This window comes from Anarrhichthys ocellatus, unplaced genomic scaffold (assembly GCF_004355925.1).
Source record: "Anarrhichthys ocellatus isolate YVR2014 unplaced genomic scaffold, GSC_Weel_1.0 scaffold54, whole genome shotgun sequence".
Taxonomy (NCBI): domain Eukaryota; kingdom Metazoa; phylum Chordata; class Actinopteri; order Perciformes; family Anarhichadidae; genus Anarrhichthys; species Anarrhichthys ocellatus.
In genome coordinates, this window is record NW_022280084.1 from 25,870 (window position 1) to 39,962 (window position 14,093).

The 14,093-nt window shown below is 41.7% G+C and overlaps 2 protein-coding genes across 6 annotated transcripts in view; one reads left to right on the forward strand and one right to left on the reverse strand.

Moving 5' to 3' along the window:
* zmynd11 (zinc finger, MYND-type containing 11) overlaps positions 1 to 3,166 on the forward strand; it is a 21,538-nt gene extending 18,372 nt beyond the window's left edge. For all 5 annotated transcript variants that reach the window (XM_031870749.1, XM_031870752.1, XM_031870751.1 and 2 more), the window contains 2 exons: positions 95 to 280; positions 562 to 3,166. In XM_031870749.1, the coding sequence (XP_031726609.1) occupies positions 95 to 280; positions 562 to 684 (309 nt within the window). In that variant the 3' untranslated portion in view covers positions 685 to 3,166. The remainder of the gene's footprint in view (positions 1 to 94; positions 281 to 561) is intronic.
* Positions 3,167 to 6,340: 3,174 nt separating this feature from the next.
* The window catches only part of LOC116396194 (disco-interacting protein 2 homolog C), a 54,582-nt gene continuing 46,829 nt past the window's right edge, over positions 6,341 to 14,093 (reverse strand). Inside the window, exons 30-35 of the mRNA XM_031870637.1 lie at positions 13,310 to 13,371; positions 10,574 to 10,631; positions 10,409 to 10,483; positions 9,701 to 9,875; positions 9,128 to 9,251; positions 6,341 to 8,851 (exon numbers count right to left, since the gene is read on the reverse strand). Coding sequence (XP_031726497.1) covers positions 8,599 to 8,851; positions 9,128 to 9,251; positions 9,701 to 9,875; positions 10,409 to 10,483; positions 10,574 to 10,631; positions 13,310 to 13,371 — 747 coding nt within the window. The 3' untranslated portion in view covers positions 6,341 to 8,598. The remainder of the gene's footprint in view (positions 8,852 to 9,127; positions 9,252 to 9,700; positions 9,876 to 10,408; positions 10,484 to 10,573; positions 10,632 to 13,309; positions 13,372 to 14,093) is intronic.

A 14,093-nucleotide genomic window follows, 5' to 3' on the forward strand; every position in this document is an offset into this window, starting at 1 on the left:
GGGGGGGGGGGGGGGGGGGGGGGGGAGGAGGAGGTCTGTATGTCTGTGAGAGGGTCTTCAGCTCTTAAGGAGTCTCTCTGTCTCCCCCCTTCAGCTCCGTGCAGAGATGGAGGAGGAGAAGCGCCAGGCGGTGAGCAAGGCGGTGGCCGGAGCTCAGGCGGAGATGGAGCGGAAGTGTAAGCAGGTGAAGGAGAAGTGTAAAGAGGAGCTGGTGGAGGAGGTGAAGAAGGTGGTGGCCCAGAACAAACAGCTGGTCTCCCAGACCAAGAAGAAGCAGTGGGTGAGTCCTGGGACTAAGTAGCCGTCTCAGTTTGTGTTTAAACAATATTTATAAAAGTTATACGTCATGTAGGGCTGCAACTAACGATTATCTTCTAGTTTAATCGATTAAAAAAAGTGTTTCTCAGCGACGTAGCAGCAATCTAACATCACCATTAATTACATTTATACAACCACAATATCAGGTTTGTCCGTTCCTGTTTGTTTAAATGATCTTTCCACGTCTTCCAGCTTGTTCTTGAGTGCTTCCCCTGAGCTTCTTGTTGTTGTTGTTGTTTGCAGTGCTATAACTGTGAGGAGGAGGCCATGTATCACTGCTGCTGGAACACCTCATACTGCTCCATCAAGTGTCAGCAGGAGCACTGGCACGCCGACCACAAACGAACCTGCCGCAGGAAGAGATGAACAAGCCCCGCCCCCTCCCTTTGACCTTACACAGCACGCCATTGGCTCTCTCCCTCTCCTCCTCCTGTCAGTCAGTGTCTACAAAACACACACACACACACACACACACACACACACACTTCCCTCCTGCTTCTCTACTGGCCTTCCTGAAAACTTTGTGGACCCGACGTTTTCTGCGTGAAAGAGCGATTTGTTACCTTTTTTATTTTCCTTTTGTTTCTATTATTTAATATACCCATCGTATTGATTTATATACTATTGTTTTATTCTCTGAATCGTGAACAGATTGCTCAAATGCAGAGTTACGGTATGATTTTTGTGTTGTTGTTTTTCACGATTTATTATTATTTTTTCTTTACTGAAGTGCTGACGTTGAGCTTGTGTCAGAGAATGTGTTATTTAAATGTGTCGTAACAGATGAGCGTTAACTGCATACATTTTATTACCTGAATTTTTAAATAATCCACTTTTCTTACTGTAAATGCAACAAATACACACCGTCAATCGTACAGTTCAGACACAGCGTGAGTCCCGTCGCTGCGTCGAACGAGCTCCGCTTTCATAGAGAAAACATTCAAAAAATAACAAAAAAACTGCAGAGATGTGGACGACGTGGCTCACCGTGTTCGTGTTTCCTTCAGTGTTTTTATTAAACTCTTGCGGTGAGTAGCACCTTTTTATCGTTTCTACCTAAAATCATATCGAGTCCTCGAGTCACTTATTGGGAACACAGGGTCACGACGTCGGCCGCAAAGAGGAGTCGACTAGATAACTCTTCCATGTATTATTATAACTATGACATCATTATGCACATCCTGGGGCTCTTTCTTAATAGACTAGTTTTTATGAATCCGATATTTAAAAAAAAAAAAAAAAGAATGAAAAGCTTTCAATTGGTTCTAAATTGAGGAAATGTTGAGCAATCTTTCCTGAGCTGGATCTTAGAGAGGTTCCATGATTTCACTGTTTCTCCTCCTTTTGTTTTCTTAACGACCCGAATGCTTCTTTGTAATATTGCCAAAAAAACACACGAGATATTTAGTTGAAGCTACCTGAAGACGCGCGGTGAGTCGTCTCTCCTCCTGCGTCCTACAACCTTAAAATTACTTTATATATATTTTTACAAGCTTTGTCAGTTTCATTTTTACAGGAGCTTTGGGAGGCGAGTGAGAAACAAACATATCTGGTGATCCGGATTCTGTCGTTATGATTTAAGAACAGGAGAAAAACCCTTGTTGATGCGCGAGTGTTTTGTTGTGATACTCACTTTGGCCACTAGAGGCAGACGTGCACCACTACCCCATGTTCTAGATGGGTAAAATAGCATTCACATAACATCTCATGTTCACCCTCTTGTGGCCGCAGTGAGTATTACAACAAAAACAAATCTTTTAGATGAAGAAATTAATAAAATAGAGCTTAGAAAGATTATCCGGGCAAAAGCTTCTTTCCAGCTGTTCTTAAGTCGTAAAAAAAACTATTCAGACGAGGCTGACGCCTCTCAGCGCTCCCGTACATTCTGAAGTGACGTGCACTCTGAAATAGTTTCTTTCCTTTGTCAAACCTGAAGTGACTCTTTCACTGCGTACGCTGTCGTCGGTGGTCGCTGCCGGTTTCTCTTTCTTTTCTCATCCTCTTGCTCCCAGTGAGGCGACGTGCATGTTGATGGTTTCATAGTTTGTCTTCTTTTCCTGTCATTACGGTAAAACAAAAACAAAAAAACAGACCAGAAGCTCGCTGGTGTTTAATAAACAGTGACGATGGATGGACCAATATAAAACATTATGCAAATGTGAATGATCAAATTCATCTTTTCTACAGCTTCCTGCACTAGATGTTGAGTGGTGTATAAATATGGTGCTCGGAAACTTCTTTCTGTTTCTTAAAGTGGCGATAAAATTGCCACTTTTAGATTTTCTTTGATTTTCTGAGACTCTTTTAAAGTTGCTCGACTGTTTCCTCGGTTATGACGATTGACTGAACGGAGGAACGTGATTCAGTTACTCTGTATCGACGCAGATTGCTGTTAATCGATTTGTGCTTCTTTTAACATGTGACAAATAAAATACCGTAAATTCTCACATAGTGGACAGGACCTTTTTTATTCATCTCGACTAAAGAAAGACGGGACTTTTATATCTACGGTCTGTAAATTACATTTTAAAACTTCTCTCAACGCTTCAGGTGCAAATACCACACTACATTACTACATAGTATTTGTACAACATGTACTACATAATAATTGACCTGGTGAAACAGTACAGTTGTTCAAGTTACTCTTCCATTCAACAGGACTTGATCTACATCTGCAAACAGACGAAACAAAGTGTTTTTCAATGACTTAATACTTTTTAACCCGATACATTTATGTAGGTAGTACTCCCAATGATGTACTACATACTATGTGAATCAAGTGTGTACTTTATACTTATATTATATAAGTATACTGTTTTCCAGTTATTACACAAGAAACGTTAGGGCTGCAACTAATGATTATTCTCATTATTGATAGTGTATATATATCATTACATAATAATATCCAGTATTTTATTTGTATCGTTACTGTTAGAAAGTATTGGAAAGGGTCTTCAAATGACTTGATTTGTCCGTTAAACACCAAATAATATTCAATTTACATCGATATAGAACGGAACATTCTCACGTTTTGAGAAGCTGGAAAAGCAAATCTTATTGTTTGTTTGATTTGATTCATCGCTTATACGATGTATTGATCTGAATGTTCTTGGTTTTATTTCCCAGTGTGAACACGCTGCTGAGTGGGACTTTGTTGTATGGATCTCTTTTATCTCCGAATGTTTTCTTTGGGAAATATGTTCTGGAAATCTGAAGAGTTTCATAAACAGCAGCCGACAGCAAAAGCTGCTGTTATTCATCAAATCCTATTTTAAAAACCAACATTGTGTTGGTGCGTCTCTCAATACTGCCTGACTTCCTGTCTGTGACTCTCCGCTCCAAGCCCTTTGGTTCCTACTGAAGACACACACATATATATACATACATATATATGCATGTGTGTGTGTCTTTAAAAGATTTACATCTTCAGTAGGAACCAAAGAGCTTGGAGCGGAGAGTCACAGACAGGAAGTCAGGCAGTATTGAGAGACGCACCAACACAATGTTGGTTTGTTTTGGTGGTTTTTGACCCAATCCAACACACACAGTGTTCATGGTGATGGAACTCGTCACTGTGTTTTCTATAGTTTTTGGCCCAGAATAAGAAGGCGTATCCGGCTTTGATACACTTGTTTAAACAGCGTAAAGATATTATTATTATTATTATTATTATTATTATTGTCTGAAAACTGTCCACTATTAGAGAATTTACGGTAACTGTTGTTCCAGACTTTAAATACTTCACACCTTTCGCTCGTCTTTCTTCTGAAACTCATTTAAGTGTATCACTTTAAGATGTAACATGTTTCTGTACAGTTTGAGCGTCTCTCTCTCTTCTGATCCAGCGGCTTCACATTTAAGTCTTGATTTCTGGAGAAGAGTTCTTTTCATGTTCTCTCGTTCTTCACCACCGTCCTCCTCCTCCTCCTCCTCCTCCTCATTGCACTACATGTAAATAAATGTTCTTCCTGCTTCACATTATGTGTACATTGTAAATGTATTCACGAATATTCAACTTCAGTTGTGTTCACAGTGACCTGGATGACTGTTAGTCTGGTTTTGTACAGTGTACAACCGTTAATCACACCCGCTGCCCTCACGCTCTCAGCTCCTACTTTCATCTTTTCTCTTTATTTTAATCTCAGCGCGAGCTCCGCCTCCGATTCATCTAATATCTCTGTCACGCTGAAAGCCAAACTAATAATAACTTGTATGTTCTCCCCAAACTGACACATTTGATGTTCCGCGTTTATTTCTTTTCACTGTTTTTATATTCGTCCATCCAGCCGCAAAGAAAAAGAGATTTCAGTGTGAAACGTTTTTTGATGTCATTCCAGTTGGTGTTATTTCTTTGATCTGCATGAGTAAAGGTGTGTGTGTGTGTGTCTCTCCTTGTTCTCTTCCTCGTCATGTACTGCAGAAAAAGACCTGGTTGCTCTCAGAGTGAAGCAATATGACAATGATATTTGTTCTTTTGATTTCTGGAACTATTTTCTGCTTGAAAAAGTGAGTAATCGATGAGATCGTCGCCCATAACCGGACCTCCCACTGTTCTTATTCCACAGTATTATAGTACACAGTACTCCACAGTATTATAGTACACAGTACCACGTGAGTACTAGCTAAGATCCTGCTTGAGCTCACGGAGTAGTTGTGTGCTTCCAGCTGGAATAACAGCGGTGTGTCCCGTCCTCTGTCCCGTCCATCTGTAAACTATTCATCGTGGCTTAATAACATTTTCTATGCTCCGGACGTTTCTTTTTTTTATTTTTTATGCTTTAGCTAGCAATATGTATATAAATATATTCTATGTGCTAACATGGAGGAAATAAATGTATCAACAAGTTCTTGTTTCCAGTGTTTGTTCATGTTCTACTTCTTTACCTTTAAGACGTGGACTCTCTTACAGAACGTGTTCCTTCCTCTATTTATTGCTGCAGGTCGTTTAAGACGTCGACAGATTCTTCAAAACACTGAACGTATGATCTGAAGATACGTTTCTGTAACGGCGTCATGTGAAAAGTTAACCGGATGAATAACGAAAACACATCGACTTATGACGTACTGTACCATGATTATGTTTTATAATATATGACGACATATTCTATGATATACATATACTGACTTATTGCATTTTATGAAAAATTATACTATACTATGACTTTTTACATCACTTTTACAAACAACCTTTTTTATGAAATGTTTTTTATAATATAAACAATGGCCTCTGTCTGTATTTTTTGATTAAACTGTTTGACATTTGTCGACATACCGAACCATCACCTACTTCAACGTCCTATACTATGACTCTTTTTTTTACTGCATTCTGTATAATATGACTGTCATACTATACTGACATTTTTAGACTTCCTATACTGTAAGTTTTTTGATGAAATATTTTAACATTGTTAATTTGGGCTTTTTAATGAAATTTTCCGACATACTAGGATGTTTTTTTTCAAGAAATGTTTCATTGATTATGCAATGCTTTTACGATATGTTTCTTTTACAACATATACTAAACTGACTTCTTTCATGACATTTACATTAAATTACACTGACTTTATATGAGCTAAGATTCCATCCGTTACAATTATTATAAATTTGCTGTTTTTTTCAACTAAAATGTACAAATTACATTTTATCTCATTCTAAATAACATTTAAATTTGATCTGAATTAAATATCAATTTGTAGTAGATTCATGAAGATATCCTTGTGGGACATTCTTGGAGCTATATGAATATAGGTTTTATTGCCGTCATTCAGTGAGTATCGATGCTTTAAAACACTTTTTAAATGTATTTGAGAGCCATTTGTTCAACAATTTCCCCAAATCTGCCTAACGATAATAAATCACACACATTCCACTTTTATTGTCAAAATTGCTGAAATATTTATTGAATTGAAAGACTTCATGTCAACTCAAATAAGACATTTTTAAAACCTTTAAAAAACATACCGGGGGGGGGACTTACATTTCGCTGATACAAGAAAGAAAGGAAGTGAAGAAAGTGCTTTTATTTTTTTCTCTCTTTCCGTGTGTTGAATCCGGAACATTCTGGTATTCCTGCTGACCTTTGACCTCACCACAGCTCTGTGATGCGTTCAAAGAGCCTCCGGTGAAACGCCCTCACATTCTGCTTCCTGTCTTCAGTCTTTAGTTCCTGTTGTGACATCACTGTATGAGCCCTGATCGATCTGTCCATGTAGAAAATATGAAGGACCTCTGACTGATATTTACAGGAGCTGCGGCTGCTCGCCGACCTGCCGTCACGCGGACACTCGGAGGCGATGAGGATTCACCTTCATCCTAAGAGAGCCGAGCGCTGCTTGTTGGTCTGTTTCAACTGAAGATTAAAACTTGTTTTCTGTTGAAAGATCAGAAACGCTGCTTGTTCTCTGGTACACGAGACACATGAAGAGTTCTGATCCAAAGTTGAGACTTCCTCATATTAAAAGTGACGCCAACCAGTTACAAAAAGCTGTTTTTAAGAGTTAAGGTTTCCACTGGAGGTCAGCAAACATCGTCCTAACGTAACGTCTCCTCACAGACAGTTATTAGAGTACAGTTAATTTATTAAAATATTTACTCATGTAGAACCTTAAATTAGAAATTGTGCCCTGAAATGAATAAAACCTTCAAATGGAGCACACAGATCTCAATCTATTGAAGTTATGTTGAACTAAGAGACGGTGAATTTAAACTTTGTCATGGAATCCAATATGAGAATTTTGAAAGAGGTTTTTCATAATTTTCAGCAGTTTATAATATTTGTGCATAAGAAAAGAATAATATATATTAGTGTAAAAAGGTCAAATTATCACAAATCTGTCTGAACAGCGTTCACGTTGTCTTGATGAACCACAGACAGCAGAACATGAGTTAATATTGACTTCATGAGTTTTGTCTTTTTGGATTCTTTAACGAACCGTCAGCTCTCTAAATAATACTGCGTAAGTCAGTGTTACACCAACAAGAGCTTATTATTAATTAAACGACAGTCTTACTGCACGAGAGAGATGTTTGTTGTATTATTACATTAATTACTCACTTTCACACATCGAGTGCACAAATTAGAAATGTGAGTGATGATTTGAAATCTAATGGCACAAATGACTCATTTAAATGAATTATCAATCGACGCCGAGTGTTTTGGGGGAAAATGTCAAAACTTTTACAGATAAATCAAATAAAAGTTTTGGTTCAGAACTCTTCGTGTGAAATTAAACTGAAACATTTCAGACCAACATGCAGGTAAAACGAAGCATCGCGTGTCAATCTGCTCCTGTATCGTGTGAATCCTTTACGTTTTCATATAAACTATAATTATATATTTGACCATAATATGTTGACGTGAATGCGTTTCACTCAAAATACAATGCTTTCTACTTTTCTTTATATTAGCAAATATTCAAGAGCGAAACATTCTTGAACGTCTCGTCGTATATACTTCTAAAAGAGAAACAAAATAAATTAAATCGGTTTCTTTTTGTACATACTTACATGATATGAATTGATGTATTGTTTGTTCGGAACAATGAACGAGTTAAAGGCAGCAGCTGTTAGCTGTTAACCGTTAGCTGTTAGCTGTTAGCCGTTAGCCGTTAGCTGTTAGCACACTGAGATGGGACGGATGGTTCAGAAAATAATGAATAATTAATTTTAAAAAAATGTAACGCTTACAAAACGAAACACGAGCGAGCATGAAACAAGCGTGCAGTACCTCATTGACCCTCCCCCTCGTATCAACACATAGCTCGCTCTCTGTAATTGGTTGATATCGTAAAATATCATTTTCTGCCACCGTTTGCTTTGTTTCTGTGTAAATATCCTTTAAAAAGAAAAATAGCCGGAAATATTCTGAGGACGTGTTCGAAAACAAAGAAAACGAGCGACGTCAGCAAATACTTAACAGCAAAACGTTAAAGTGAGACACACGCGATTTAACGATTGTCGTCTTCCGCCGACCACGACGCACGATTGACACCGTTTCCGGTAAACATTCGGCATGAGTGGCAGAACTTTCTGGATCTGGACGGGTTGGCTGAGTGCAAATCTCGCTCCTGCTAATAGAAACAGCCTGAACGCTAAACGACAGCTAAACGTAACATCTTGATTCTGGAGATGGTCGGCAGCGACACGGAGCCTCGGGGGAAGCGCTGCCTGAGAAACGCAACTTCTTGTGCCTCGGGGACTCCGGCTTTATTCTTCTCAGATCGTCTTTGCGCCTTCGTTAAATAATCCTTCGTCCACCTCCACGTCCTCCACCAGGGGGCGCTACATGTTGTAGGCCACGTAGATGGGGTCCAGCTGGTCGGCCAGGAAGCCGTCGCGCAGGTGCATGCGCTGCTTCTCGCCGCGGGAGTTGATGGGGATGACGCCGATGTCGACCACCACCACCACGCCCACGATCAGGTAGTGCTCCTCCAGGACCACGTTGGTGACCAGGGGGACCAGGTCCAGGGCCTCGTGCTCCGAACCGTCCAGCTCCACCACCACCACCAGCAGGTTGGTCCACGTGAACACGGCGCTGGAGGCGTAGAAGAAGAAGAAACAACATGACGGACATTTACCCAACTACTGTCCTTCAGTACAAATTTGAGGTACTTTTACTTCACTAGGATATTTTAATTTTCTGCTACTTCATACTTCTACTTCACTACATTTCATTCTTTATGTGCACACAAATTTGCCCAAACTACAAATCAGCGTTGACACGGTTTACTTTGTGTAGATAGTAGATAGAGCTGAGACACAGAGAACACGACGTCATCGTGTGTTGCGTGAGCTTGACGTGGAGCCTCACCACTCTGTGATGCTCTTGTGCGTCCTGATGACGGAGGTCTCGATGTCGATGGGGTGGTAACGCATCCCTCTCAGCTCCATGGCCTCCTCCAGAGCACCGACCACGTACAGGGCGTCGTGACGCTCTGTACGCACGCACACACACACACACACACACACTATTAACATTATGGACGTGACGTCATCCGTTGGTTTGTAGACTGACGTTATTAAGCCTCGAGTTCTGGAATTATGGCCGTCGCCATGTTGGTTTAATCGTCTTTATATCTCTAGGTTTAAATGCACGAACATCTTTTGAGTCACATGTTTGACTAATATTCAATGTATAAACATCCGACTATCCTCATACCAAATCATTACATTACTACAATATGAACACATAACACTGCAGTGAGTCAGATCGGTCCTCTCTCAGACCATCACGGAGCTCTCCGGTGAAAACCAGACTAATGGATTCCTGCGAGCTCGGCAGCACTTAAAAGTCATCCCTGAAGCCGTTTAATCCTCCGCTCTGTGATACGAGAACAGCGTCTGCCCCGTCAGTCACACGCTGACCTTATTCCATCCGACTCACCTCCGCTGGCGTCAGTCAGTTCGGTCCTGCGGAGGAAGCCCAGGTAGCCGGTTCGAGCCCAGACGGTCTGCGTGTCTCCGAAGCTCAGCCTGGAGTTGAAGTGGTCCGACTGCAGCGCCTCGTCTCCATAGACGGTGAAGTAACCGCTGGCGTTGTGGCCGCTCTGCACCCAGATCTGCAACAAACGTACAGCATCAGCTGTTACACCACATGGAGCAGGTGCAGCTCTCTATGCTGATATCTAATGTGTGATGTGGGATGTTTCACACGGGCTTTGCTTGTGTGGAGCGGACACAGGCTCCACTTAAGAGGAAATAGTAGTTGGCAACGCGGATAACTGGCACCAGAACCGGTGTTCATAGGAGACTATTCCCAAACCGCAGTTTCACTTTCAGACAGATTGAATGAGGCTCCGTTCACACAGGAGCGCTGTGGGAGTTATGAGTCAACGTAACTACAGTTAGACGTGTTCTCGAGCTAAATCGGAGTTGTGTGGATGCAGCTCAAAGGATTTCAACAGTTGTATTTGAATCGCTTTAATTAGATCGTGGAAAGTTGTACAACTTGACCCCGTTAGTGTCAGGTATCGAGCATGTGACAGGTGACAAGATAAGGCGAGTCACCACTAAACAGGGAAGAACAGAACCTCCTGTTAGTGAGACAGGAAGCACTGAAGTCCTCCTGCCGTCATGATCTCTGTAGACAAACCTCGCCCAGGTGGGACTCTCCCATTGGTCCCTTGGTCTCTGGGTTGGCGATGATGATCCGGACCCCCGGCAGGATCTGTTCACAAACCAGAGACCAAACACATCGACGTTTAAATAGTTCAGACATTTCAACTAAATAACAAACAAACAAACAGAAACAGCTCACCTTCCCTGACTCCATCAGTGGCAGGCTGTGTGGGGACCCCCTCTCTACGAGTCGGACCCTGCAGAGCAAAGAAACAATATTCTATAACTCCAACATGGAACACATTTATGTCCTACGATAATATATTTAAATATGTGATATGTGATTTATTTTCAACTTTTAAAAAACTTTGATTTATTTTATTCTATAGTTTTTGTGCAGTTTTTGCGTCTGTGGGTAAAAGGGAAGTGAATTGACAAATGTGTAATGTCTGATAATTAACGGAATAATTGTTCTTTCTTTATTCTTTCAGAATAAATAATTCATATTTAAAGTGCACTTTGACGCGATGTTGACAGAAACATGTGACTTTTAAAAGTGAAATCTCTGTTTCTGCACATCTCAGTCCGTCCGTCACACAAAGTGAAATTACAGAGGAAGTTGTGCAAAAACAATAATTAAAGTTTTTCTCCCGACAACTAAGAATAAAATGAAAATATTGATCCTCAGGAGGAATGTGACAGAAGTGGTAGAAACAGGGCTGCTTGAACCGACGGTGATTACATGTAATCAGGCACACTGACGGCTCTATTTATGAGCCCTCGTGTGCTGAGGCGTCTCTGAGGACAGCGGAGCGGTCGCAGCGCCGGAGGCCGTAATGATCTGCTGCATCAGAGGACAGGAGGCCGACGTTCCTCCAGCCACACGGGAGGAAACTTCTGCGTTTTATCTGAGCTCAGACAGACAGCGGAGCCTCGGCATTGTTCCTTTAATCCCACAGGAACACCTTGCCGGGAGGTATTTGAATACATTTAAAGTCTAGCTGTTCATCCCGCAGTTGTTTGTCCATATCTGTTGCCTGGAAACTGACGAGTTCACCACCTCAAAAAAGATGAAATCTGACACTAATGTTGAGCCCTCGCGGCGATTTTCAAACCTCCGGTTGGTTCATGAAGTGACATTTAACTCCCCCTGAAAGCCAAAACTCTGGCAAAACAAATTCTGGAGACTCCTGAGTCTCTATTTATGGTGTCAGCCAGCATGAAGCGAGACTCAGACTGGGTGAGATGGTGTCTTTCTCAGACTGGGAGACGATGTGCGGGTGACAGCCGGGGCGTCGAGCTGACGTGCCCGACACCATCCTACTGTCTTGAAGAAACTTTCCAGCTTCTCTTAACATTCAAACTTTTCTCCGTCAGCCGGGAGCGAAGGCTCTCAGTACTAGAATAATGCACGACTTTACTCTACCGAGCCCTGTTTCTATATTCTGCAGAGTGGCATGCTTCTCCATTCACAAACGCAGACAACAACGTCTCCACTTTCACACAGGAGCTGCCCAGAAGAGGCTGCAGGAGGACGGAGGTCCCTCAGGACACAACACACAATGTGGGAAACAGAATATGTTCAACGGATGAAAACAGATCCACTGCAGGAGGAGATGTGTAGAAAAGACAATACAAGAAGCAGCGTTTCCCACGGGGGGGGGGGGAGACTGTGGTGGACCTCGGCCCCCGACCTCGGACCCCCCGGGAAGAACATTAGATGCGTCTATGTGCTGCACTTTCAGAGCAACGTGAAGAGGCTCGATCTGTGGAGAACGTTGTGCTCTAGTCAACTATTCTGATCGACAGCCTGCGCCGGGGCTCAAACTGTGGCGGACCACCACAGTCTAGGTCAGGGGTACGCAACTAACATTCAACAAGGTCCAGTTAGAGATGAAGGTCCGGAACATCACAATAATGTGTAACTTGCGCTCTGATTTTGTCCCATATATATAATGAAGTGGCCAACAGTTGTATTAATGTCCGTATGTCGTCAACAACTAACAGATCTAATAAGTAAAGATCTATTGAATTATATCTAAACAGTATTTATGATCAGTTTGTTTTCAAATTGAACTGGATGAATTATAAATAATAAATCATCTCATAATAAATAAATGATGCATTTAAGGATGAATTACAAGCTGCATTGATTATTGCACCTATTTGATTGGCTGAGCAGCATCACCTGATACGAGTGCCGTAAATAAAAGCTGTGCCGGTTAAAATAGAAGTGCTCAGTAAAAATGTATTATTTCTCAATTATCCATCGGTTGCAGGTCCTGGGTCCGGATACAACGCCGTCTGGGTCCGGACTGCGGCCCGCCCATTAGTGACCTCTGTTCGAGGTGATGAATGGGAAACACTTGATTTCACAGGTGTTTAATGAGAGCCATTAAGTGCCTCTTAAAGTAGCTTGTTAGACCCTCCATACAAATGCTTCAAGGATTCTTTAGTTCCCTAGAAGGGAGCTTGTATATAAAATGAGGGAAGGTTCCTGGAGAAGACAATAGAGACTGTGATTGACAGGTCGCCACCAGAGACGTACACGGCGTCTCTACCACAGCGTCACTCCTCCATCGTCCAAATACCTTCACTTCTGTTTGCTGGTTGCAAAAAGCCAAGATGGCGACGGCCAAAACGGCAAACTTGAGGCTTCAAAACTGCAGTCCTCAAAACAACGGGTGACGTCACGACGCTTCCAATCTATTATGTAATATTCTGTATAGTAATATACCAGTCAAATACTTTTACTTTTGATTCTTTAAGTACATTTTGCTAATGATACTTTACTTCTACTTAAATAAGATGTTAAATGCAGGACTTTTACTTGTAATATTGTATATTTATATTGTCGTACTGGTTCCACCATCGTTAAGCTTCTTATTTCTCAGTCACAATACAATGAATCATTTCCTGGTTTTGTTGAACTCACCTGTCGTGCCGCAGCGCTCTCATATCAACAAACACAGTCGTGGGGTCGGGTCCTGAGGTGCCCTGAGGAACAACAACAACAACAACAGGGTCACACAGTGTCCTTTAACACAACTACTAACATTGTACTAGTGCATGACAAAACACCACTACTACTACTACTACTACTACTACTAGTACTAGTACTACTAGTACTACTACTCCCACCAGTGGAGGCTACTGCTCGTGCGTTAGTGCTTTTGCTTCACAGCAAAGAGAAAAGCTTTGGGTTTGAGAGCAAAGACGGGATCCCACAAAACCTCTACAGCATGGCGGGAAGAACAATGTGAGAGCGACAGCAGAGGGATGATGTGTGAGGGAAGTCAGCAACAACAACAACAACAACAAATGGATTAGAATAAACATATCCCAACTGTTAAAGAACAGAACGAGGGGTTCTATAGTCAGACATGCAAACAAAAGAGAGAGAGAGAGAGAGGTGATACCAAGCGGAAGGGAAAAGAAAGATGGAAGAAAAAGGGGGATGATGACGTAGCGGAGTGATTACATCCTGGAACGTAGAAAACTCTATGAAATATTATTTGACTTATAGGTTTGGTCAATGTATCTTAAACCTCTTTGTTCTGTGTTGACTAAATCAGAGATAACGAAAGAGATAAAGACCCTCGTTCCAACCTCTCTCATCCTCCACCATCCCTCCATCCCCCCTTTTCTCTCTCTCAGAGGTGTTAAAAAACCCACCACCGGACACCAGAGCCCCCCACCGGACACCAGAGCCCCCCACC